Source organism: Ictalurus furcatus, chromosome 5, assembly GCF_023375685.1.
Source record: "Ictalurus furcatus strain D&B chromosome 5, Billie_1.0, whole genome shotgun sequence".
Classification (NCBI taxonomy): Eukaryota; Metazoa; Chordata; class Actinopteri; order Siluriformes; family Ictaluridae; genus Ictalurus; species Ictalurus furcatus.
The window spans coordinates 23,396,309-23,422,219 of NC_071259.1; the positions used below are offsets into that span (position 1 = coordinate 23,396,309).

General features: G+C 38.9%; 1 protein-coding gene across 2 annotated transcripts in view; it reads right to left on the reverse strand.

Moving 5' to 3' along the window:
• kazna (kazrin, periplakin interacting protein a) overlaps positions 1–25,703 on the reverse strand; it is a 61,535-nt gene extending 35,832 nt beyond the window's left edge. The window contains exons 1-2 of one of the 2 annotated variants that reach the window (XM_053625330.1): positions 23,983–25,703; positions 11,949–12,023 (exon numbers count right to left, since the gene is read on the reverse strand). In XM_053625330.1, coding sequence (XP_053481305.1) covers positions 11,949–12,023; positions 23,983–24,148 — 241 coding nt within the window. In that variant the 5' untranslated portion in view covers positions 24,149–25,703. The remainder of the gene's footprint in view (positions 1–11,948; positions 12,024–23,982) is intronic. The other variant, XM_053625331.1, reaches the window with a different exon arrangement.
• Between the last annotated feature and the right edge of the window lie 208 nt (positions 25,704–25,911).

Here is a 25,911-nt window from a genome sequence, read left to right on the forward strand (position 1 = left end):
TTCTATAGCAGAAGCTCACCCAACAATGCTGGCTGCAAATCATAGGTTTATATCAATGTGCTCGTTATAATACATTATTGTTTCTACAGTTACATCAGATTCATAGGAACTTGCATGGCAGAGACACACAGTTTAAGTCTGGATAAAATAACTGTTATAAGGGGGGGGGGGGGGGGGGTTGGCTGGGGGAGAGATTAAGCTTCCTGTAAGGAGGCATTTGTTTAACATTTATGGACCACGTCTCCAGTGTCAGAGCTTTGTAAAAGTTAGAGATAATGCTGTACTAAAGATGGAGGACCTTGCACTTTCACAGTAGGAGGACATGTTGACATTTTCTGCCTTAGTAACTTCGAGAGAAAGAGAAAATGAGAGAGGCTTGTGAGGTAACAATTGTTTGTATCTGCAATAATCTAAGCGATGACCGGAACTAACTTGTTTCATGGACGTTACACAACATTAAATACGAAACATAAAAAGGTAATAATAAAAAAGGTAATCATTAGCATATTGCAATGGTATAAGAGAACACAGCTGCCTTGGATTAGTGTGGTGAACTTTATTCTTTCAAAGTTCTTTCAACTCCTATTTTGATCATACAGTGCTTTGAAAAAGTATTTATCTGATTTCTTCTGTTTTTGTGTATATCTCATACTACATTGTTTCAGAAATTAAAACAAAATCTAAGATAAAACAAAGGCAACCTGAACCTGTAAACACAAAATACAGTTTTTAAATGCTAATGTTATTTAGTGAAGCAAAAAAAGTTAACCAATACCAACTAGGCCTGTGTGAAAATGTATTTGCCCCCGTAGTTACAAATTCCACAAATCTATGAAACTGCATTCATAATGGGGTTCAGCTGGACTAGACACAACCAGGCCTGATTACTGCAAACCCTGTTCAATCAAATCAACACTTAAATAGAACTTTTTCAACAGCATGAAGTTGGTTAAGAGGTCTTACCCAGTAACACACTATGCCAAAATGGAAAGAAATTCCAATGAGGAAGAAGGTGATTGAAATACATCAGTCTGGGAAGGGTTACAAAGCTATTTCAAAGGCTCTGTGACTCCAAAGAACCACAGTGAGTGCCGTTATCTCCAAATGGAAAAACTCGGCACAGTAGTGAACCTTCCCAGAAGTGGCCGACCTTCCAAAATTCCTCCAAGAGCACAGCAACTACTCATCCAGGAAATCACAAAGAGCCAAGGACAACATCAAAGGAACTACAGGCCTCTCTTGCATCAATAAAGGTCACTGTTCATGACTCCACTATCAGAAAGACACTGGGCAAAAATCACATCCATGAAAGAGTGGTGAGGTGAAAACCACTGCTAACCCAGAAGAACATTAACGCTCATCTGGATTTTGCCAAAACACACCTCGATGATCCTCAAACCTTTTGGGAGAATGTGGAGTCGAAAGTAGAACTGTTTGGACGACAGGGGTCCCGTTACATCTGGCGTAAACCAAACACAGAATTGCACTAAAAGAACATCATACCTATGGTCCAGCATGGTGGTGGAACTGTGATGGTGTGGGGATGCTTTGCTGTTTCAGGGCCTGGGCAACTTGCAATAATTGAATTAAACAGGAATTCTGCTCTCTACCAGAAAATCCTAAAGAAGAATGTCCAGTCTTCAGTCCATAAGCTGAAATTCAAGCACAACTGGATTATGCAGTAAGACAATGATCCAAAGCATAGGAGTAAATCCTAATCCTAGAAGTAGATGAAAGACTGATCTCCAGTTATCAGAAGCATTTGGTTGCAGTTATTGCTGCTAAAGTTGGCACAAACAGATTTTAAGTTTAAGGAGGCAGTTCATTTTTCACATGGGTGATGGGTGTTGGATAACTTTTTTGCTTCAATAAAAAAAGAAAAAGATGGTATTGTGCATTTACTCAGGTTGCCTTTGACCTTTGATCATTCGGCTCGTTAGCTGGTGAGAGCATGCGAAAAAAATGCTAAATTTATATAACTGTTCATTTGTGCAAGGTAATGGTATAGATGAGAAACTGGTAGAATTCGGTCAACTGGTTGAGATTTTAAAGTAACAAATACAAATGCATAGGATGTACTTGTTTTTGAAAACTCTGCACATATTGCTGCACATTTACCCATGGGGACACGGTAAGTATGCAACTCAGGATTATTTCATAGCTCCATTCCAGTATTCCATAGTAAACAATCGTTGTTTCCCCTGAATGCTGCAGGTCACACAAAAGAAATATGCTTTTGGTATTGAATGCTGCACACACAATGCTGCATAAAAGGTCAACTCTGCTGCAAAGCTTCTTTCTTTGGTTATCTTTCCAAGATGAACACAGATTCAGTGTTGAATAGCAGAATTAATAGTAGAATTCACTTCATAATAGGACATAATTTCAGAACTTAATATGGTAGCAATGATTTATTAAGGCAGATTAATGCCACTATTTCATTAGAGGAGTTCAGTTTCAGTAGGGAGGTTTGATTTCAGCATGTGTGAATAATAACGTGTTACATTTACATACAGCCTTCCTAACACTCAAAGTATGAAGTAGTTTCGGCTTCTGACGCTCAAAGGACCTGAGGTCCTTGGTGCACTTTTCTGGCTACAACCTTCTGAATGTTGACCGCTGCGATCACACTGGCTCTGCGCACTTCCATGAATACACACTTCCGTGTGCTAGTTGCCAGCGGGAGCATAAACTTTTGTGACACAGTGAAATTTTCAGAGCAAGATACAGTCTTACTGAAAAAGGCTCAAAAAATCCTGTCTATAAAAGATGGTTTTGTTTGAGGATAATCTTGCATGTTTGTCGATAGGGTATGGGGAAAAAGTCTGAGTTTAGTCACCTGCCATGTCAGTCAAATAGCCTCTTTCTGCGAAAGTAGGCAGCTCTTGGCCATATTTATTGACAAAACATGCCTCACTAGGAAAGTCTGTTCTGCGAGGCTATTTATTTAAGTAGAAAAAAAATGAACAGAACCACGACAGCCCCGATGAATTAGCATGAAGCCCCAAGAGAGTATACAATCACAGAGTGAATTGAGGAGGAGATGAAACATGAAGTTATAAATGTAAAAACAGAGCGCTAAGGCCAAGACAGATTATTGTGTGGTGTACGGAAAGCTATCGCATGCAAGCTGTCAAACTTTATGAGCTCAGACTGAGAATCATTTTAAATCACACTTCATTTTCAAAAACTAAAGCCGTAAATGCTTTGTAACACGTAAATACGTCATTATTACAGACAATGTCTGTATAGGTAGATTATGAATCTCCGCTCATTATTCCATTATCACTACCTGAGTGTGAATGCAAACAGATACGGTTTTGAATATAAACACTATTTTCGTTCCATGTGCCTGATACCTCAGTTTAAAAGTAAACAGGTCCAAAGATCGTAACAGTTTTGACGCCTCAGTGCATTCGGGAACCACCCACCTCCAGCGTCACTCAGCCAACGTCGAGCGTAATCGTTCATTCACATCTTTAAACACTTCTCATACGTAATCAAGACCAACGGACATTTCAGTCCTCTCTCAGGACAAACCCCATAAGACAAGCTACTCACCCACTTTCCCCTCTTCTCTGTCGGACTTCATTTCACGTTCTTCTCAGCACTTTTCCAACAGTGGCTACTGACACTTCATTTTTAATAATTACAACACCAAAGCGTCATCAGACCCGTGACTTCCAACAGAGAACCAATCATTAAACCTCTGTCTCACGGTGTCCTTCTCAGTCTGTTGGTTTTACTCTCTGTCCGTCTCTCTGTATTGAGAGCAACAACCACTAGGATTTCTTTACTCCTCCCCCCTCTTGCCCTTTCTTTCAGACTAACTGGGAGGGACAACGTGGAAATAATGCCATAAAGTCCAACACACACACAGGTGAGGGAAGGGAGGAGCTGGAAGCAAGGTGTAGAATTACAGGCAGGTGCATTCATTCTTTCTCTATTTCAATAGATACAGAAAATACATTCAATCTAGCTGTGTGAGAGTTCATATTGAACATGAAGCAGATGAAAAAAACAACCATGGGGAAAAGGAAAAAAAAAAATAGGTCAGTGACAAAACTTTTGGTTGCATCCTTCTTTTAAGTCTTTAATCCTCAAATTGGGAAACACAGTGGAAACCAAAACTCAACACCTATCAAACAAGAGCATGTAGTCTTCTGCAAAAACAAAAAAAACATAATGACAACAAAATGTATACAATCAGAAACTGGGAACTCTCACTCACTGACTTATAGTAACCACTTTATGGTCAGGGTGTATCCGGAGAACATCCCAGTAACACTGGGTATGAGGTGGGAATACAAGCTAGATGGGATGCCCACACACACACACAAACACGGGCCCAGGCGCAATTTGTCTAAGCCAATCCACCTGCTGACATGTTTTTTGGAAGGCTGGAGGAAACTGGAACACTTGGAGGAAACCTTCATGGATACTGGGAGAACACGCACACGTGGACAGTAATCGAACTTGGGACCCTGGAGCTGTGAGGAGGCCTGTTTAGCCTCATTCCTTCAGGACAGGTTATATCAGGGGTGTCCAATCTTATCCACAAAAGGCCGGTATGGGTGCAAGGTTTCATTCCATCAAGCAGGAGCCACACCTGATCCCACCTGTTTAATCAGATCAGTTGATCTAGGCTTTCAATAGACTCAGGTGTGGATTCTGCTGGGATAGAATGAAAACCTGCACTTACACAAGCCCTTTCTGGATAAGACTGGCCAGCCCTGGGTTATATAATCCGCAATATCTGTTTATATAAATGGCCACCTTTATGTAAAGCGTTTATACCACTTCATAACTTAATATAATAATTATGCATAGTCATGTGAAAAAATAAGTATACCCCATGGAAGTTGTTGTTTTTTTTTTTTTTGTTTTTTTTTTTTTTACATATTTGGCAAACATTTGATCCTCTTTGAAACAGTGCCTATTAATAAAGTTAATACACTATCAAATTACACATCACATTAACCTTTTGTAATAATTTTCACAATTTAAATTAACAAAAAAAAAACCCCAAAAACAAACAGATTAGTCACATGGAAAAAGTAAGTACACCCCATACATTTATCACACCATAAAATTAGAATCAGGTGTTCAAGATTGGGTGCCAGTGATTAGAACCTGCTTAGGGAGTGCAGGTGGAACCTGTCTTATTTATAACCCTCTCATGTCTAGTGTCTGGTGTTCCCTTTGTTATTGAGATGTTTGGTGTTATCATGGCAAGATCTAAAGAGTTCTGTAAGGCCTTCAGAAAAAAGGTTCTGGATGCCTACGAGTCTGGCAAGGGATTTAAAAAGATCTCCAAATTATGTGAAATACATCATTCCACTGTAATGAAAATCATCTACAAATGGTGCATATTTCAAATGACTGCTAATTTATCCAGGACTGGCCGTCCCAGCAAATTCAGCCAAAGAGCAGACCATCTGATGCAAAAAGAAGTCTCCCAGAAAAACAACATTTCATCACAGGATCTGCTAATAAGTTTAGTGCATGCAAGTCAAAGTGCATGCTTCTACAATCAGAAAGAAATTGCACAAATTTGACCTACATGGTAGGCATGCCAGGAAAAACCATTTGCTGTATAAAAAGAATTTTGTATAAAAAGAATAGGATTTGAAGTGGGCTGTACATGCAAGAAAACCCTCAAACATCTTGCAACCGAAAGAATATTGCATGAAAGAGTGGTCAAAAATTCCAGAAAGCCTGGTGGACAATTTTACAAAATGTCTTCACGAAGTTATTTCTGCTAAAGGGGGGGTCAATACTAGCTTCTGAGGGCAAGGGTATACTTACTTTTTCCACAAAAGAATGTCACATCTAACAATATTTCTGTTGAATAAATGATTGAAAAAGCTATTTTCCCATGTGGTTTTGTTCAAGTATATCAACTTCATTAATAGACACTGTTTCAAAGATGATCAAATGTTTGCTTGTACAAATACGTTTAAAAAAAAGTCAACAATTTCCATTGAGTGTACTTATTTTTTCACATGACTGCATAAGCAATGATTTTGGATAAACCACATCCAAGGTTGTATGTAGTGCAAGATTACTGTAGATAATTATTCTTGCGTAATAGAAAGGGTGCAAACTGCAGTGGTGAAGCTAATGAAGGACTCATTGAAGGCTTGTTGAATGAACTAAAGCCAGTTTTACATGAGAAGCAATAAAGTATACAGCAGTTGTTCTCAAAGAGGGGTCTGTGAAGCATAGCCAGGGGGGTCTGTGGGTTTTTTAAAAAAATTATTATTTAGTTACAGTGATGGAAATCACAACCTATCATTATCATAGCTATTACATTTATTAATGAGTTCTTATAGTTAATAACATGTTTGATCGGTCCCTTAAATTGAATGGGGTTAAGCTAAACTTCAATAGCTCAAAAACAAGTAAGCCTACAAATAAAGTAAACTTGGATTTAATATGTTCTGTCAGTAGAAGGTTCAGGAATAAAAAAGGAATAAAAAAGCTCCAATGCTCTAATAAATAGCCAAGATATTATTACATATTTAAATAATGTTTATAAATAATAATAATAATAATAATAATAATAATAATAAAAATAATAATAATAATAATAATAATAATAATAATAGTGTACTGAGAGGGTCTGAGGCATTTATGTTAAATTACCCTGGCTACAAAAGTTTAAGAACTGCAGGTACACAGGATGGGGTTGTGTGAATGGGTTATGTGAATGACAGCTGAGGTAAGGGTTTAATCTGTAATCTGTGTTCCCACTATTCATTTATGAAACACCACTGCTTAAAGACTGTAGTACTATTTTGCCACTTCTTATAGAAGTAAAATATTTAAAACAAAAAGATGTGATGTAGCATGAATAAATACCTTAGTTTCCTTCTTTGCTGAGAAGCAGAGGTCTCGGAGACCATTCCACTATGTGGAATAACGTTTCTAGTGGGTGAAGACTGCTACATGTAAGATAATACATTGCAGGAAAATACCAGCATACTAAGTGGTTTCTCTGTGAGCTGCCTCACTGTGTGAGTTGCCATGACTGCAAGGACTGCAGATGTGTATGGGCCTTTATGAGTAAAATTTCCTTTCGTTTTACTGCCACTATATACGCTATACAGGACTATAACAAACCAAACCGCAGTCTGAGGACCTACCACATCAGGTACCAAAGGCATCGGGTACCAAAGCATGTACATCCATCATTAAGAGGGTCCTACATTACCATGGCCTGAAAGGATGTTATGCAAGGAAGAAGCCCCTACTCAAAGTCTGGCATAAAAAATCCAGACTGAATTTGCATGTGATCTCCAGCCTTTTGGAGGCATTTTCTCTGGTCAGATGAAACAAGAATGTAATTGTTTAGCTATAACGGTCAGTGCTATATATTTATGAAAAAGTGTGAGGCTTTAAATCCGAATAAGAACACCATCTCAACTGTGAAGCATGGAGGTGGTAGCATTACATTGTAGGGGTGTTTTGCTGAAAAATGCACTTTAGTGCACTTCAGAAAATAGATGGCATTATGAGCAAAGAGGATTATCTAGAAATATCAGCCAGAAAGATGGTTGCAACTGGGTCTTCCAGCAGGACAATGACCCTAAACATACCTCCAAAGTTGTAACAATGATCCTAAGCATCCAAAGCACACCATTAAAGATGGCTTAAAGATAAGGTATCTAAGTATCAAAGTATAGGCTTGACCATCACAAAGCCCTGACCTGAGTCCCATAGAACAATTGTGGACTAAACTATAAAAGCACTGTCAGGAAGAATGGGCAAAATTTTTGCCTAAGTATTGTGAGAAACTTGTGGAAGGCTACCCTAAGTGTTTGATTCAAGTTCAAGCAATTAAAAGGCAATGCCAACAAATACTAACAAAGTGTATGTTAACTTTTAACCCACTGAAAACCTTAAATAAATAAATAAATACAGTAAATAAAGACTCTTAGCTATTATTTTGAAATGAACTCTTATGGAAGTAAAAGTAGATTGACTAATTGACTAGACACAGGAAATGTATGGTAACATCAAATGTGTGGAGCTGTGAAAAAGTCAGTTTGAATGTTTTGAGCCTAAGTGTATGCAAACTTTTGGCGTCAACTGTAATGCTGTCATTTTTGAGTTGTTCAGTAACTAAACAGCAAATAAATGTGACCGTGAGTGTCATATGAGGAGGGGAGGGGGTTTTTGCTGTTGCAGGAGACCAAAAAAAAAAAAAAAAAAGCACTAAAAGCTCTATACTATAATTCTGCTGCCCCATGTGATGTGTATATGTACACTTAAGTAACATTGCTACTATTATAAGATGCCCCAATGAGCTACAGAGGTCATACAATAAGATGGAATGCACCAGAAAAATGAAACCAATTCACTAGCCAATGTGCAGAAATATATTTCGCAATCTCGGATGTTCAGTCATCTGGTGAGTACAAATTACCAGCCCATCATAGAGGAGGAGGAAGAATTTGTAAACATACAGGTTAGGAAAAATTACTGCAGCCTCTCACCCACTTATTTCAACCGTTATGACATTACAGTGACACCCATTCTACTGCCCCTGGGGAAAAAAAGCAGATACCATGTTTTCTGTGTAACATGAATTAAAAAAACTAAACAAAAACAACAACAACAACAACAAAAATACAGCTTTACCTATATAATGAGAGAACATCATATCTGATGCATTCCCGAATGAAACTGTGGATTGAAATTATGTTCCAAATAATTTGGAACAGAGAAACAGTGAACTCTATTGCACCAAATCGGTGACTTTGTAAATGACTTGATGACAAATCTCAAATGGTCTGATTATAACTGTTGAATATCAAAGTTCAGCTCTGCTTCCCTCGGACACTAATATGCAGCAGCAACAATATCGGTAAATATAAAAACACTTGTCTCATATCTTTCACCTAACAGTGCTAAATAAACTCATGTCCAAAGAATAAAAATCTAATGATTAAATGCAGCATCATAATTCTCTCACGCCCTCGGTCTTTATTTTCCTCTCTGTAATAACATTTTTCTCTGCTGCGGTCCTTCACAGCCACACAGCCTTAAGCAAAAGAACACATTCATAGCTGCTTACACAGAGAGAACAGCCTTTAGATTAATGACTGGCACAAATAATTGACAAATCAGCTCTATGTAACCATTTCATCAAGTTGGGATTCGCAAATTTGAATATTTTGGGCTTTATACAGACATACAACTTATTATAAAAACACATGGCCTGCTCATGCTTTGGCAATAACTGGTGGGTTATTATTCAGTTATTCATCTTTAAATATATTATCCGGTAACTATTATGAATTATTCGTTAAGTACAGAGAAACGAAGGGGTTAAACTTCTTCGTTTCCGATCCGTGTTCACCCCCTTAAACTGAGTTTAAGGGGTTTTCTGAGTGGAAATGACAGAATGTTGAGTGGAAACTTGAGTGCAATAGACCTTATAAAGAATATGACAAAAATGCAAGGTAACACTACAAAAGAGTCTACCGCTTTGCAGGGCAATATTTATGCATGACTACAGAGTTTGCACCAGCAGAACATGTTTTCAGCACAGCAGGCTTAAGGAAGGTTGAAACACATTTTGACTTGCTTATTTTTAAATTGCCTAACAGGGTGCTGGTTATTTCTTTTGGGGTTTTGTTGTTTGCCTTTTCCGAAATTACACAAGAGCAAAATTCAATGTGCCAAACAGCTCTTTTTTTGTAAAAAAAAAAAAAAAAACATTAAATAAAAATAAAAGATTTTTAAAAATGCCTGAAGATGTTATCTCTTTATTTTTTTTTTGTTATATTCAATCCGCTTCTGAATCTAGTTTTAGCAAATTATCCTATAAAAGAAAATAGTGTTTCTGTTATTAAATTGTTGTTGTAAGTAAAGTACAGTTGAAAGACAGAATTTGAATGCTACTTAGTGTGCAAGTTTTCCCAGATATTCCATCATCATAAATAACGAAAATGGTGCATGTTAAGATATTTGCTTCCCCTTTTCTGAAAGTGATATAAATGTTCTCTAATAAAATGTGTCCCTCCAGCATTTGTCTTGTTGTCAGACAACAGTTGAGGATGCAAGTGCAGGAACTCAGCAGTTTTATTAAAGGAGGTAATCAGGACAAAGGCGTAATCCAAAAATGTGGTCCAAAAAAAAAAAAAAGGGCAAAGGTCAGGCGATTAGCAGACAGCATAAACGAGGTCAGGCGTGAGCAAAAACATGAACAGCAAAACAAGGTCAAAAACAGAGAAACAATTAACGAATCAAAAGGCTTGGTATAGACTTGTGCAACAGACACAGAGCATATACCTTGCAATGAGTGTGAGAACTGAGAGCGGGGATGATTGTGATCGAGTCCAGGCATGTGATCAGTAATCTGGTGAGTGTGACTTTGAAAGAATCTAGGGCTGCGTCTGAATATCCATACTAACCTACTACAGGTGAAAAGTATTATGCAAAGGACTAGTATGTCCGAATTCTCAGTATTCATAAAAAACAGTAGGCGGGAAATACCCGGATGACCTACTGCTTCCTCCTCCATTCTGCAGTATGGACCCATCGGACACCGTAGATACTGTGCTATCCCATAAGACAAGCGACTGACACATGACAATGAAGGATGAAGTACATCTGGATTGGATTCATTCTTACCACTTATACCGATCAGTACATACCGGATCAGTGGCCGAGCAATAGGTACTGAATCGAATGCAGTAGGTACTGTCACAGTATGCGATTTCAGACGCAGCCTGGGTGTTGTAGTTGTTGGCGGCCATGTTTGTATCCCACTCTGAGTTCTGGGAAGTGCAGTCGGATTCCCGGCGTCGACATAACACTTATCCTTCTAATTATCCGTATCCTTTTTACTGTGGCCCATGAGTACGAAACACATTAACAAGCCAAAATCACAACAGCAAATCAGAAAACACAATAACAACACAACGGCATGCCATGTTTGCCAAATGTGCTGTTGTGCATTTGGGTTTGACTGTGCTGTTGTGCCACTGTAGCATTTGGATTGTCTCAGTTGTGGTATTATATTACACCCATCCCCCACCCCCCCTTAGTCCACCTACGTACCTTTTGAACATCGTTTTTGTCAATTTTACAGCATATTCAAAATATTTTCCTGTTGGTCTTGCCTTATGTTTTGGATCATTCACTCGTCCGAGGATTCACCCACATTTCATGGATATTCTGTTATGATATGTTGTTGTCTATAATAATAATAATAATAATAATAATAATAATAATAATAACAATAATAACAACAACAACATTATATATATATATATATATATATATATATATATATATATATATATACATACATACATACATACATACATACATACATACATACATACATACACACACACACATACACATATGTATGTGTGTGTGTATGTGTATATATACATATACACACACACACATATCAATTGTCAAAACAGAAGTGCATTTTCCATTTGTCCATTAAAAACCATGATGCATTAAAACATTTGCTCTAAACTCTAATTTCGTTAAAACATTTATCTAAAAATAAATTTCTTAAAAATATGATCACATACCAAACTTACACATAGAAACAACAAAATTTCTAGCACTACTGAACCAGTGAGGATTTCGCCTTTAGGAAACCCACAAATTATATTACTCCCATTTTCCGTCACCGTGCAGAGAACATGATTCATACACTAATCGTTGCTATAGTCACGTTACAACATTTTTTTGTGTGTGTGTGTTAGAAACACCCATAACAAATCATCAATTATTACTGAATAATTGCTTTCTGCTTTATGTACGTAAGCTGAATACTCCTGCTAAAATCTGACGCACAGGTTTATTACAACCTCTACAAGTGTGTTCATGTTTTTATACTAATTAAAAAGACCATGTGATCTCCCAAGATCACATGAACCCATGTGTTTTTGTATGAAATGCACTATTGTTACCTTTATCCAGTGTTGTATCGTGGGTGCTGAGGTTTGTTAAGTTGCTGACCTCAGTGCCTCTCTGCCTGACAGCGTCTGCGTGAGAGCGAGAGAGAGAGACCATTAATACAACATCACGAAAAATCCGCAGAAACAGTAATTACTGCCGCACAGAATGAGATCAGAGCAGCTGTGGCGAAGAAGCAAAGAAGCCATTTCTTCATCAGCTGCCACTCTGACTACAGAACCCCCTTAGAGGATGATGTGAGAGCCTGCTGGATGATAGAGTGAAATGATAGCAGTTGCAGCACACTGACTGATCAATGACCCACCAACACACACTCACTTATAAACACATTGAAGCTTCTTGGATGAGTTGCAAAAACGACTTCAAGATAGCAGCAGACCAATAGCTCTGACTTACACCTACATGGCCATTTATCGTTACTGACAACCAAGCTGAAAACTGCTTTGAATAACACAGTTGGAAAACCGGATTTGGCTTAAATCCAGAGTGAGATGCTTAGAGCTGTTCTCAGAGGCTGTGTGTTTGTGGGGGGAAAAAAAATCCTTGTTTATCACAGAGTGACGTCACATCTATAGCATAGCCTACGCCTCCAGTCAGAATAGTACCCACACTGCAGCTATATTATAGCTCCATAAAGTCACATACGCATCTCGTAATGTAATTATCCAAGCACAAGAACATTACACCTGTGCACAAAAACAGGTGTGTATGATCTAATCTAATTTCATCCATTCATCTACTGAAAGCTGTGAAAACAGCTTTGGCTGTGGTGTCTAATATTCTGTACATCTCACTTTCCTTCTACACAGGCATTTACCGCCATTTTTATATTTTTCTTCATAATTTGTTGATCTTTGGTGCAGAATGCTTCTCATTACACTCTCATAATGCCCCTGATGTCCTGTGTAGTTGTGTATACTGTGTGCTGTATCTATTCTATTATAGTGTTCGCTGTGTCTATAGTATTGTACTGCACTGTCACACAGTACACTGCTGCATTTCTGCACTTTATGTAGTCATGCTTGTGCTAATATTGTTGTGCTGGACTGTGGTCCGGGAGAAAGACATTTCATTCCACTGTATACACACTGCCCACCAAAATGACTGATTAATAAAAATGAGCAAATAAGAAGGAATAATCATTGCACACAATAATTCCAATTGTTCCACTCAAGCAATAAGAGAAACTACTTTGCTTTCTCCTCATTAAAACTACTTAATGACGTTTTCTCTCAAAAATATATGTTCCAAAATTACTGTCATCCTGGTTGCCTTTGCCAGGAGGTTAGGACACAGTTAGAGCCTTCAAGAAGATGAGCAAAATATACACCCGAATCAATACAGAAATGGTTAATGGTTGGAGGAAGATAAAAATTTCATATGCACGGGTAAGCATCACAAAATATTATAATAAATATCATCACTGGGGTGCAGATAATTTTGAAACCAGCTTTTTATTATTATTTTTTTTACAGAATAAAAGTTGCACATGCTTAAATAAAAATTTGAGTTCAAGGTACATTATATGGCCAAAGGTTTGTGGACACCTGACCATCACACCCACATGGGGGCGTTCCCCAAAAAGTTGGAAAAACACACCATTTTATAGAATGGTATCTTTGTATGCTATAGCATCTCAATGTCCATTCACTGGAACTAAGCCGCCCAAAACTTGTTTCAGCATGACAAAGCCCCTTGCACAGAGAGGTCCATAAAGGCCAGGTTTGCCAAGGTTGGTGTGGAAGAACTTGAGTGGCCTGCACAGAGCCCTGACCTCCACCCCACTGAACACCTTTGGAATAAACTGGAACACTGACTGCAACCCAGGCCTCCTCATCCTACATCAATGCCCAACCTCAATAATATCCTTGTGGCTGAATGAGCACAAATCTCCACAGCCACACTCCAAAATCTAGTCTTCCCAGAAGAGTGGAGGTTATTATAACAGCCAACCGGTGAATAAATCTGAAATGTTGTCTTCAACAAGCACATACATATGGTCTACATGATTTGACATAATACACTAGCAGTCACTCTGAATTACTGTTGTTCCAGCCCATTGTCCATTATTTCGCTTGTTTGTTTAACAGAACCAACCAGACTGAGTGCTTCCTGTCTGTTAGAAGACTCTCTGATTAACAGAGATGCCCGGGCCTGAGCTGATAAAATACGGCTAAAGTTTCCACACCTCATGAATAAGACATGGGTGGCTTTGATGAGGCAGGGGGTATTGGTGGTGCCTCATAGTGCCAGGGTCTAGAGTTGATGTTGCGCTCTGGTTACAGCCTGTGTGTTCAAATAGATCCAATACATCCACATGGGTTTCCGCCAGGTATTCCAGTTTCATCTGACCGCCCAAAAATATGCCAGGAAGTAGACTGGATACTCTAAAACACCTCTAGATGTGAATGAGTGTGTGTCTGATGGGTTTCCCATTCAGGACCTATTCTAATACAAAGGATAAAGGGACCAGGATGAAGTAGTTAATGGAGATAGATGAATGAATGAATGAAATGCTCCAACTGGTTTTTTTGTCACCAACACAGAGGCAAAAGGCTTAAAATATAGTGAGCAATGGATGTGCCAGACAGCAACATAAACCATCCGTCTTTTCTTAAAAAAAAAATAAAAATTTAAATGTTGATGCAGTCTGATGACTGAAGGAAACCATCCATTGATCACTAGTTTCAAAGGAAACAAATCAGAAGCTGTGCCAGTGTCATGGCTGGATTGTGGGTTTATAATTTGACAATAAAGATGCTTTTTCCGCACATGTCTAATAATTTAATCGACCTACAGTACTGCTACATGTCTGCTGAAAATAGCCCGTGATACATCAAAGCCCAGTTTAAGCCAATACTTGAAAACCATGATCTAACCCTAAATTATTCCAGGCAAAAACCAATTCTGCACAACGACCCTACGCTGCATAAATAACAAGTGGAAAAAAAATCATCTAGCAACCCTTTTTCATGTGTGTGGTTATGTGAAATTGCAGCAGGCAGAAAGCGTGTTGCGAATCCCATTCAAGTCAATATTATGGAACAGGGCTGAAATAAATAAAATAAAAAAATCACAGAAAAACAAGGAGAAAAAACAAAATCAGAGTAACTGGAAAATTGAGATACAATTCAGTGACTAAGTGTTTTGATGACGAGCAGCTGTATTTCTGCCACGGTTTATTTTAGGTCTGACGTAACCCTAGACAACTTTTTGAAGAAAAACAAAAACAAAAAAAACCACACACACACAAACACTGACACTATACATCATTCTCAACATGCTTTATCAAATCAATCAACAAAGCTTCAAACACATGACCACACACACACACACACACACACACGGCTTACCTGTAGTATTGACAGCAAAAAGTCTGAGAGGATCACAGATTCCTGTTGGAAAGCACTGATTCATTGCTGTATGGCTTAATGCCCAGACATTAACGGATTACAACCTGACATTACACGCACTTGCACTCAACATACGTCAAGAATTAGGCGTGCTCAAGCCACACACACACACACACACACACACACACACACACTGTACTGATACCAAGTACAGGTGTCTATAAAAAGCTGTGCTAATTTCAAATGCATGAAACAGATACCAGCATTACTGCACTACCTACCTACCTCTCTCTCTCTCTCTCTCTCTCTCTCTTTCACTCAAATACACACAGCTCGGCTACTCTGGCAAACAGGCATTTTGGCATCACGCGGTCCCTTAGACAAAAATAATAAAAGTCATTCATTAATGCAAACGATGCCATCAGAAAAGATCACAGTGTGGTTTATTCAGAGCATCCTGCTTTCAAGTAAACGCGTTCACACACATATCCAGATATAACTGGTGCTTTGATGGACGGATAACAAGCAACGGCTCTTACACAGTGAGGGAGGAAAAAGGGAGAGAATGAAGCGGTGTGATGCTGCAGAGTGACATTTCAAAGTGAGGAGGAGGCGACTTTACACTCGAGAACAATATCTCTGTCAAGCCTCGAAAAGGATTCATACAGATGATGGCCTTCAGCTCTAGAAGTGACTCAGAAGAGTGTCTAGGCAGCATATTGCCATTTTAAATCTTTAAAACAGTCAGTTTCTATAGGTCACACTGTTAAAAGTAAGACGACAAGGAAATTATGTGCTACATTTATTCCGTTACTTCGATAACTTAGGTCTAGTACATACAGCTGCGATCAAAATGATTCAACCCCCATTGCAAATCAGGTTTTTTTGTCAAAATGTACAGACTTTCAGCTGTTTGTAACAAACAAATCAAACAAAAGCAAGTGAAATAGTTAAACACAACGAATGCTTCAAGTGGTTTCCTCAAATTCAACTGAAAATGCAACTTATAATGACTTCTCCAGTTTCAAAATGATTCAACCCCTTCATGGCAAGCATCTTTAGTACTTAGTAGAGCACCCTTGTGCTGTTATGGCCTGCTGCAAACGAGATGCATAGCTTCTGGCAGCGTTCCTGAGGAATCCTAGCCCATTCCTTATGAGCAATGGCCTCTAGTACAGTAATATTCTTGGGTTTGTTTACAATTAAGCAAGATCACACGAGGCAGAGTGTGGTTATACTGAATATCAGCATGGCTGTGATTTGGCTGTAGGTAACCACAGCCGTGCCGATATTCAGTATAACAGCACGATTGCAAGTGCGAGACTGCTTTTATACAACAGATCTATAAATAAGAAAATCATATCAAGTAACTGACAATTCGAACATTGACTACGTTTACATGGACAGCAGTAATCTAATTATGGACCTTATTCTGAATAAGACAAGATTGTGATTAAGGTGTTTACATGAGTTGCTTTTAGAATATTCCTGTTTTACAGGTTATAGAACATAGATCGATTAACGGCACACGTCATTATATCCCCACGCCACTCCGTCTGACGTTCCCTCCAGAATTTCACATATCGACATACAGTTCGTCTTCGTTATGGTACCGTATACAGTTTTGGGTGTTTTTATTTTTAATTTTACAAAAGCGTCAAGTGCGTTTAATTATTTGTCCTGCTGTCGTCTATGTCGTATGCTGCAAATAGACGTCTATGCTGCAAATAGATGACTGCTTGAAGCCGTGGGCTGCGGCCGAAACCACGTACTTACCTACCATATAGTAGCTGAAATACATGTATTTCACCTACTATACACACACACACACACACACACACACACACACATTTCACCTACTATATAGCAGGTAAGTACTCAGTTTGGGACGCAGCCGTGCTCTCTTGTTTGCCGTCAAACGGTTGAGCACTGCCGTGTGTGTACGTGTCCTGTCACACAATGCGGTGAAAACTCCCACACGATGTTAATAGTGTGATTAAGGTGTGTACATGTCTGTAATACACTCAATAATGCGACTAAAATAGGCATACTTCGATTTGTGTAATCAAAAAATGCTGTTTACATGCTAGTTTCTTAATCAGAGTATAGTCTTAATCGGGTTAATATCGGATTACTGTTGTACATGTAAACGTACTGATTGTCAAATCTTTTATTCATTCGTGCTCTGCTAGCTGAAAGAGATCGGGAAGAAGCTAGCCACTTTATAGCACATCGCCTAGCTAGCTAGCGAGCTCACGTTGATTTGTTCATTCCTGTTAAAGGTGCTTCATCTGACGAGCTTTCATATTTTACGCCAAACGTTATATTCTTGAAAAATATCGTTTGGCGTGTCCACTGATGATAATGTCGTAGTAACCGATTCGAACAGTCAAGTGGCGTGATGCACACAATGAAAAGTCCCAGTGCGGTTATAGGAAATAAATACAGACACTCTTGGAACACTGCTCGACCAATCAAACGAGTAGACCCAAACTCACCGCTGTACAATAACATTTACGTGGATTTATTTTTAGTCATAGAATAAATTAACATTACTGAACGCCAGTGTATTTAGTTAACATTTAAACAAATGTCAATAAATATGTTAGCTTTGAATGTTAGTCAAGAAGAAGTTTAATGGAAAGCATTACCATTCACTGGTTAAAAATAGATAGAGATGTCCCAAAACCACAGCATAAAGACAAAGGGTATGTACTGACAAACATAATAAACAACAGAGTTTTAACATTAAGACGCAACCTTATTTAGTCCTTCGTGGCACATTTAGAGCTCAGATTTAATGATTTTGAAAACATACGTAACTGGTGCTTGCGTTAATACATCGATTTCTTTAACATTCTTCAAGTGACATCATATCAAAGCACCATTAGATTGTATGAAGGGCTTTCAGCTTCATGCTGTGCATCTGCATAGCTTCAGGGATAATCATAAAAAAATAAGTTGCCATCACACTCAATTACTCTGTGCTTCAGGAATGGAAAGATGTGCTGGATTTGTCATATTGTCATGATACAATACAGTGTGATAAAGAAATCTGAAATACCACTAAATGTGCTGTACCAGAATAGAAAGAAAACATTTTTTTTTTGTTTAATTACATGAATAGATTTCCAGGCCAGCCCTTTTTTTAAAAATAAAAGATCTGAAAACAGTAATTCACCATTTTGAAAAAGAATTGAAATATTTAAAAACACGTTTAATTTCGTTTAGTATTCTAATCCTTTTTATGTTAAATAATTCAATGTAATGTTCTTTAATTTGTCACGTTATAAGCAGATTCTTTGTTATATCAAACCAAATAATTCATAGCATGAATTTCTTCCTATTCCACCCCTAGGGATCATAAAGACTCCAGACTTATTAAAAGAGATTTTCTACAAGAAACACATTTAACCCGAGTCTTAAAACCTTAATGTTGCCCTAAAGATTATAAACTGTGTTTTTATGAACGATTTTTGAGTGTGCCGACTGATTAGGGTGTGAAAATTCTAAGTGCATTGGCTTTTCTGTATTCGCTTAACAATAACAATTCAGTTAGTATTAAACATATAACAGGCAAGTGTTTTTGTGTCATAAAATATAATAGTCAAATATATTCCAGTATGCAAATGCATTTTGAGGGCATTTCTAAACTGCATATTCTTGAAACGGGATTTTTAATGAATGTAAATGCATCACAGCTTCTGTGCTGTTTTTTCGGTTGTCTAATGACATTTTTTGTGCCAAACCAATCAATTTGACCTTTAAATCAAGACCGAGATGCCTTTCAAGATAAACTAGACTCTCTACCTCTATTTGGCTGTAACTTCATACTAATGATTACCATGCACTCTCTCTCTCTCACACACACACACACACACACACACACCACTATAACTATCTTGTCATTCGTTGCCAAACTGTAAATAGATATTAACCCCCTCTCCATCTGTGTTTAACACACACTGCCTCAAACACACTCACACCCATATACACACACACCCTGTGACAGTGTATATTTTCTGACCTGAACATTACCGCAAACATAGTTTCGCCACTCTCCAGTCGTGACAGCCCTTATTCATGATTGCATATGATTAACTGTGACATTTCAGCATGCTCTCAATAAACACACATTAATTAAACTGCACATGCAAGTCCAATGAACCTCAGAGAAGCTGAGAGTAGAGTGGGTACAGGAAATTATAACGAAACATAATGATGTAGAATAAAACGATAACGGAAAGAGTTCAAAAAAAAAAATTAAAAAAAGGAAAATGTAGAAAGAGTGCACAAAATGTTAACATGAAATAAAAATGAAGAAGTGATTGTTATAATGCATGGCCAATAAACATTGCTGAATATGCACAATGCTATTCACAGCCTCATACATACATATTTATAATAGCTACTTACACACACACTTTACACACATACACATGCAATATTAAAATGCTCATCTACTCACACTCTTACCCTTGTCAGAACAAAAAGCATTTAATCCCAATGGGGACAGGAAGACAGAGCCGAACAGACAGAGAGAGGCTGCCGACTTGTCAGGCCCTCTAAAACCTCGACACTGGCTTTGGAGATGCAATCCGACACGTCCTGAAGGTAGGGGTGTGTGTGTGTGTGTGTTTGTGTGTGTGGAGGGACTCAAGAGAGAGTGAGAGAGAGCAAAATATAGACTGTTCTCTGCTCAGTCCACTATAATATCTATTTTCATTTCATATGAACCAACCAATTATTAAAAAAGAGGAGTAAACTACTGAAGTCTATCATTTAATAAATAAAACACAACATGGCATACTGTTTGAGAAAATAACCATCCACAGAGTGTGGTTATTAGTCTTATAAGTCCCTCTGAATGAGTTAGAACAACTGCAGTAATATATACCTGTGATATGCCTTGTTGCCAAAAACTGCTGTCAAAGCCGTGCCTTCCATCCAATCAGAATCGAGTACTGAACTGAGAAAAGACTCCACTGAGAATCAGTCCTCGAGGATTTTGCGATCGCAGAAATGAACACAAAATAAAGCAAACTCCACAATATTTGCAGGAGCTTGCAATTGTTAAAAAATTACTGCAGATTTGTGCCAAGAAGCGTCATGTGACGTCATCACACTGCACATTCAGCCAAAGTCCTCTTCAATTCACGTGCATCGAACACGAGTACAGGTCTAAGTACTAAAAAGTCTCATTTACCAACATCACCGCGCGAGACAGTGCAAAACAATTTCGTGCAATTGCAACTTCAATTCAAGTCATTTCCCAGAAAAAAAACAAATGTGCAAAAAAGCTGCAGCAAAATCAAGCATTTTTGACTGCAACAATCACAAAAAAAAAAAAGAAATCCTGTTCGGACTGGATAATATATGCATGTACTTCCTCATGTTCCCTGTATAAAAACACCACATAGTTAGTAAATAAAAATTTAAAAAATCCTTTTTATTCATTCATCCATTGAGCTTTGGCTTTATCCTTGTCAGGGTAATCTCAGGAACACGGAGCATGAGGCGGGACTATACCCTGGAATGAATGAACGTTAGTCCATTGCAGGGCACCAAGTACACATGCATTCACACAGTGTCAATTTATAGTCACCAACTATAAACTATATCACGCAAACACATCCAACACCACACAGATACTAACCCAAACTCAAGGGACCCCTGTAGCTGTGTGGCTGCATAACACTTTCTATGTATATTAGCATTTGAATAAATGAACACACCTAGCACGAAGGCCTATGAAGGAGCCAGCAATCATTGGGTTTTTCTGTAATAATAGTTCACCGAGGTCAATGACAAGCCTGAGGCCACTATCGGCTTTGGTTAAAGGTGTGACGGGCACCAACAGCTCAGACACTTCAGCTACGTGCAATGCACCTCTGAAAGCCTGCGTACAAATCTCAGCTACTTGACGAGGAAGAATCTGCCGGCCGAGGCGTGGGACAGTTGAGAACAACGGCTGAATAAGAATTAAGCACATTCTCAAAATACTCAACATCAACCGGAAAGAGCTGGCGTTCCGCTCTTGCATTATATTACAGTCCAGACCTCGAGATGAACACTGGACATCATCCAGAATGCCTCCTACTACAGCTCTCATTCATTCCTCTGTTTGTGTGGGGAAGTCATTTGACCCAATGGGAAATTAATTAACTTACTGCAGTAAACATGTCTAAGTGGAGACAGGCTCTATGCCCGTCAGCATCATTTTCAACTTTGACCTTTATCAACAACTGTCATGGTGCACCATGCTTTAAATATACTACAGTTCAGCCCAGAAAACAGTCATGCCTAAAAAAAACAGTTGATTAGACCTTCAGTGATACCTATTTTCCAAATGATTCACTCTCCCATCTAATGTACAATCTCTATTCCTTCCTTCCTTCCTTCCTTCACCCATTGTCACTCTCTCTCTCTCTCTCTCACACTCAGTTTCCTCACTGTCACAGCCAACGCTTCTTCATGGCAAAACTGGCCAAGATGAACAAACAACCCATTGAGGTGATGAAAGTTCCCTGGCCACTGCAGAGGCTTTCTTTCAGATCCAACACACACACAGTGAAACAGCTGATTGATTCACAATGTGTTATTAATGAAACAGCGAGTGCTTCTCATACCAGTGTTTCTGTGTTTCTATTCCTTTTTCACACGCAGAAGACAATAAGGCTTGTGGGGACCTACACTGACTGAAGTGACACTGCAATAATAACTATCCCATTAAGAGCCAAGATGCTGTGGTTCAAGAAAAGACATCCAAGAAAGGACGTTTATTTTGGAGTCAGATCAAGAAGGACCATTATTGACTCATGACTTATTAATGAATACTGACCATTACTGATTAATGACTCATTCTGAGGAGTGCGTTTAAAAGAACGTTCCAGCATTTTTTCAAATCTTCTTTGGTAGTGTATCCTTAATTACTGCAAAACCCCAAAAAATTGGACATATTTCCCCATCATATGAAAAGATCCAGTCCCTCCAGGATTTAGCAATTTTTCCAAAACGACCGCAGATTTTCCACAGATTTGGGCCAACACACGTTATGTGATGTCATCACAACGCACGTTCAGCCGATGCCCTCTTCGATTCACGTGTGTCGAACATGAATACAGCTAAACGGTCTCATTTACCAACAAACATCACTGCGAAACAACTTCAAGCCAATTCAAGTAGTTTTCCACAAATAAAGCAGCAAAAACTGCACAAATTGCATCGCAAATTTTGAAGAAGAAGAAAAAAAGATTCAGCAAAATCAAGCATTTTTGGCTGCAACAATCAAAAAAATACCCTATGAAATCCTGTTCGGACTGAAGATATACACGTAAACTAATTTAAAACTCATTCACTCATAAGGGAAGCTTAAAGGCTCTGATATACTTTGTTTTTTCATGTGTACGCTAGCGTATGCGCACAGTCATACGCGTAGCCTTTCAAAGTATACTCCATATGACATGTACGCGTACGCGGCCGATCAACACGTGCGCATTACCACAACTTGCACTACCCCTCCTGGCCTAGAATCAGTATAGAGCAGTACAGCAGGTCTCTTATTATGGAAAACAACAATGAAGAAGAAGACCACCATGAAGAACAATGCTTGCGCAATCTCTCGCCACGATTACCACCAGTATACAAATCCTTATACATGTTAAGGCTAGAATTATACAAATGCGGGAACTTTCTAACCTGCACTCGTCTCCATCGCTTCCGTTTTTTTCTTCGACTATATTGAGAATCAACGGCCCTGGGTTACTGTTGCCACCTTGTGGAACAACTAAATAGTGCAAAAGAATTAAATGCGCACATTTGAAATCTGCGCGTACTTTGATGACGAAATTTGCGTCACGCGTACTGTGCGCTATTCCTAGCGTACGCGTAAAAAGTGAATACATACTTTCTGCCTAAGGGCACATGTTTTGGCACTTGCTTAACGTTTGTGCAAAACTTAAATTCATCACTAAAAGTGTGTTGTTTTTTGTACATTCAGCTCAAAATCTGTAGAATTTATCCTTTTCAGAGATGGAAGTTGTAATTGTAAAGGCTTATGGTGCATGCATACAGCAAATCCTTCAGGAGAACATACGCAACCAGAATTACTTGAAGTTGCCTGAAGTTTGATAAAACTACACCGTTGGAAAAATGCTAAAATCACAACCCTTAATTAATAATAATAATTAAAAAAAATAATAATTAAGACAGGAATCACCCGTATACAAATTCACTGTGCACTGTGCTAGCAGCCACTCAGCCTGCATTTAATTCAAGTGTACAATAGACTCTTTATACACAGATTTTGTAACGCACTTAAAAAACAAAACCCTGTATACTTTTTTTTTATTATTATAGATATTTATTGTATGTCCAATTCGCACTCTGATTCTGGCACACGAGGAGTTACTCACTGCTTCCTAATTTACTCTTGACGTTGTGGGTTTTTTCCTCCCCTTGCACATTATTAACTTAAGTGAGTCACATTCCTTGTGTGTTCAGGCATGCTTAGTCAATAAAAAAAAATAATTATAAAACTGACTGTGATATGAGGACTCATAGACAAGGTTGGACCATGGGAGGACCCATGAAGGAACACAGACGGATAACTGCGTTCACTGTGTCACCTCACCGGAGTGCATGTGGAGGGTGAAGGTAGAAGGTGCGATCTCACCGTGGCAGCTGCGTGGCTGTCTCCTCTCCACCGTGGCTGTGTCTCGCGCTCCCACTTCTCCCGTTTCGTCACGCGCCACCAGCTCCTCAAGCAGCTCGTTCTGCTCCTGACCCGCGCGACCGATGGTGGCGTCTCCGCGCCGCGCGAGCTGCTCTCCGTCCTCCATCCTTTCAGAGATCACCCGCTGCAGCTCATCAGAAACACGTCTCTTTCGGACCGTTTTTACAGCGCGACGATCTAAACGCTGCACCCAGCTTTACGGAAACTGAATGAAAGTGTTTTGAATTCCATGATGACGTTAATCTAAACACACACACACACAGAGAGAGAGAGAGAGAGCGCGCGCGAGAGAGAGGGAACGACGTATGAGCTCTGTTGCTGCTCTCGCGCATAGAACTGCGCGCTGAAGGATGACGAACAGCTCCTTAACGGACCGTACCAACTGCGGGAGTGAGGGGGGGGGCAGAAGGGCGCATTAACTGTTGTAGTTACGTCATTTTAACGCAAACGAAAGACTTTCTTATGATTGCCATTGTATATAATAATGAGGGACAGTTATGAGTACAAATCATTATAACGTCTCAGGAGTCTTAGATGATTACACGAGTATAATCGAGTATAAAACTGCACGTGCACACCGCACACTCATACATCATAGCTGCTAATGACTGTGCTTGTGCCTTAGGGAAGCAGCAAGCCCTCCAGAGATCTGATATAAAAATAATAATTTAAAAAAAAAATAAAGAGTCCTGAGCCTCAACACAAGCAGTTTAGAGTGAAAACAACTACCTGCGTTAATACAGACCCGCATGCAGGACACACACACACACACACACACACACGCACGACCTATGTAATGCTGCCCTGATGAGGGTTTACCCTTGAGATCTGTTGATATGTGCATGAATCTAGCTGAATGTGACTGTCTAATCATAATAAATAATCACAATGAAATGTTTTGGGGGTTTTTTGGGACTACAAATTGCCTTCACAATACACTTTCAGTGTCCTGCAGTCATTTGGGTAAATTTGGCAACTCATTCACTCAAGGGATTTCATTATTTTAGTCTCTCTCTCTCTGTCTCTCTCTCTCTCTCACACACTCTCGGGTTGGTGCTTCATAGCTCCATGTGGGTTTCCTCTGGGTTCTCCTGTTTCCTTCCTCCTCTCATGTAAGATGGCCTGCAATGGACTGGCGTCTTTTTCCAGGGTATTTTTCTGCCTCTTGGCCGGCATTCATGACATAGCGGTTACTAAGATGAATACACTTCCGTGTTCACGACTGAGGAAGCATCGATAGTAGTATTTCAAAACTTCTGATTAGGTAGTCAACAGTGACAGCAAATACAATATAATTCAAGCAAAAATCCATACATGAGCTCGCACTCATTTCCCACCGATGTGGTTGTGAGTAAGAAATGGTTTTATGCTATTCGCCATGATGAGGGTAAGGATTTGAAACTTCATGCCATCTATAGCCAGCATTTTAAAGAAATATCTGTTAAGCGAAATGTTTCTGACAAACTCAGAAAAGCCAGCAGTGTGTAGGAACTGCTCCTGCTGCAGACTCTGCAGCTGTTCCTCCTCTAGATGTGTGAGCTAACTTTATATAAATATTCAAATCGCTATAAAGCGACAATTTTCATCCTGAACATCCTGAACAATCCTGAACACTCTCTAACTGTTACCAAAGCTAGCTAGCTAAATTATTGGAGCTGTTTTCATTAGCAACTGCACCAGGCAATTAACTTAACGGAATTAGCCAGCTAGCCAAGTGTTTACCATAATCAGGAATATACTGTTAATGCGCTATTAGGATTAGCTGTCATTCATGAATTTCAGTGGCAATCCGAACACTAATATTCATTATTGGATATGATGACAAAGTTCTTCATTCGTTAATTATTAGTTTGCTGTTGTAAGAGAAAT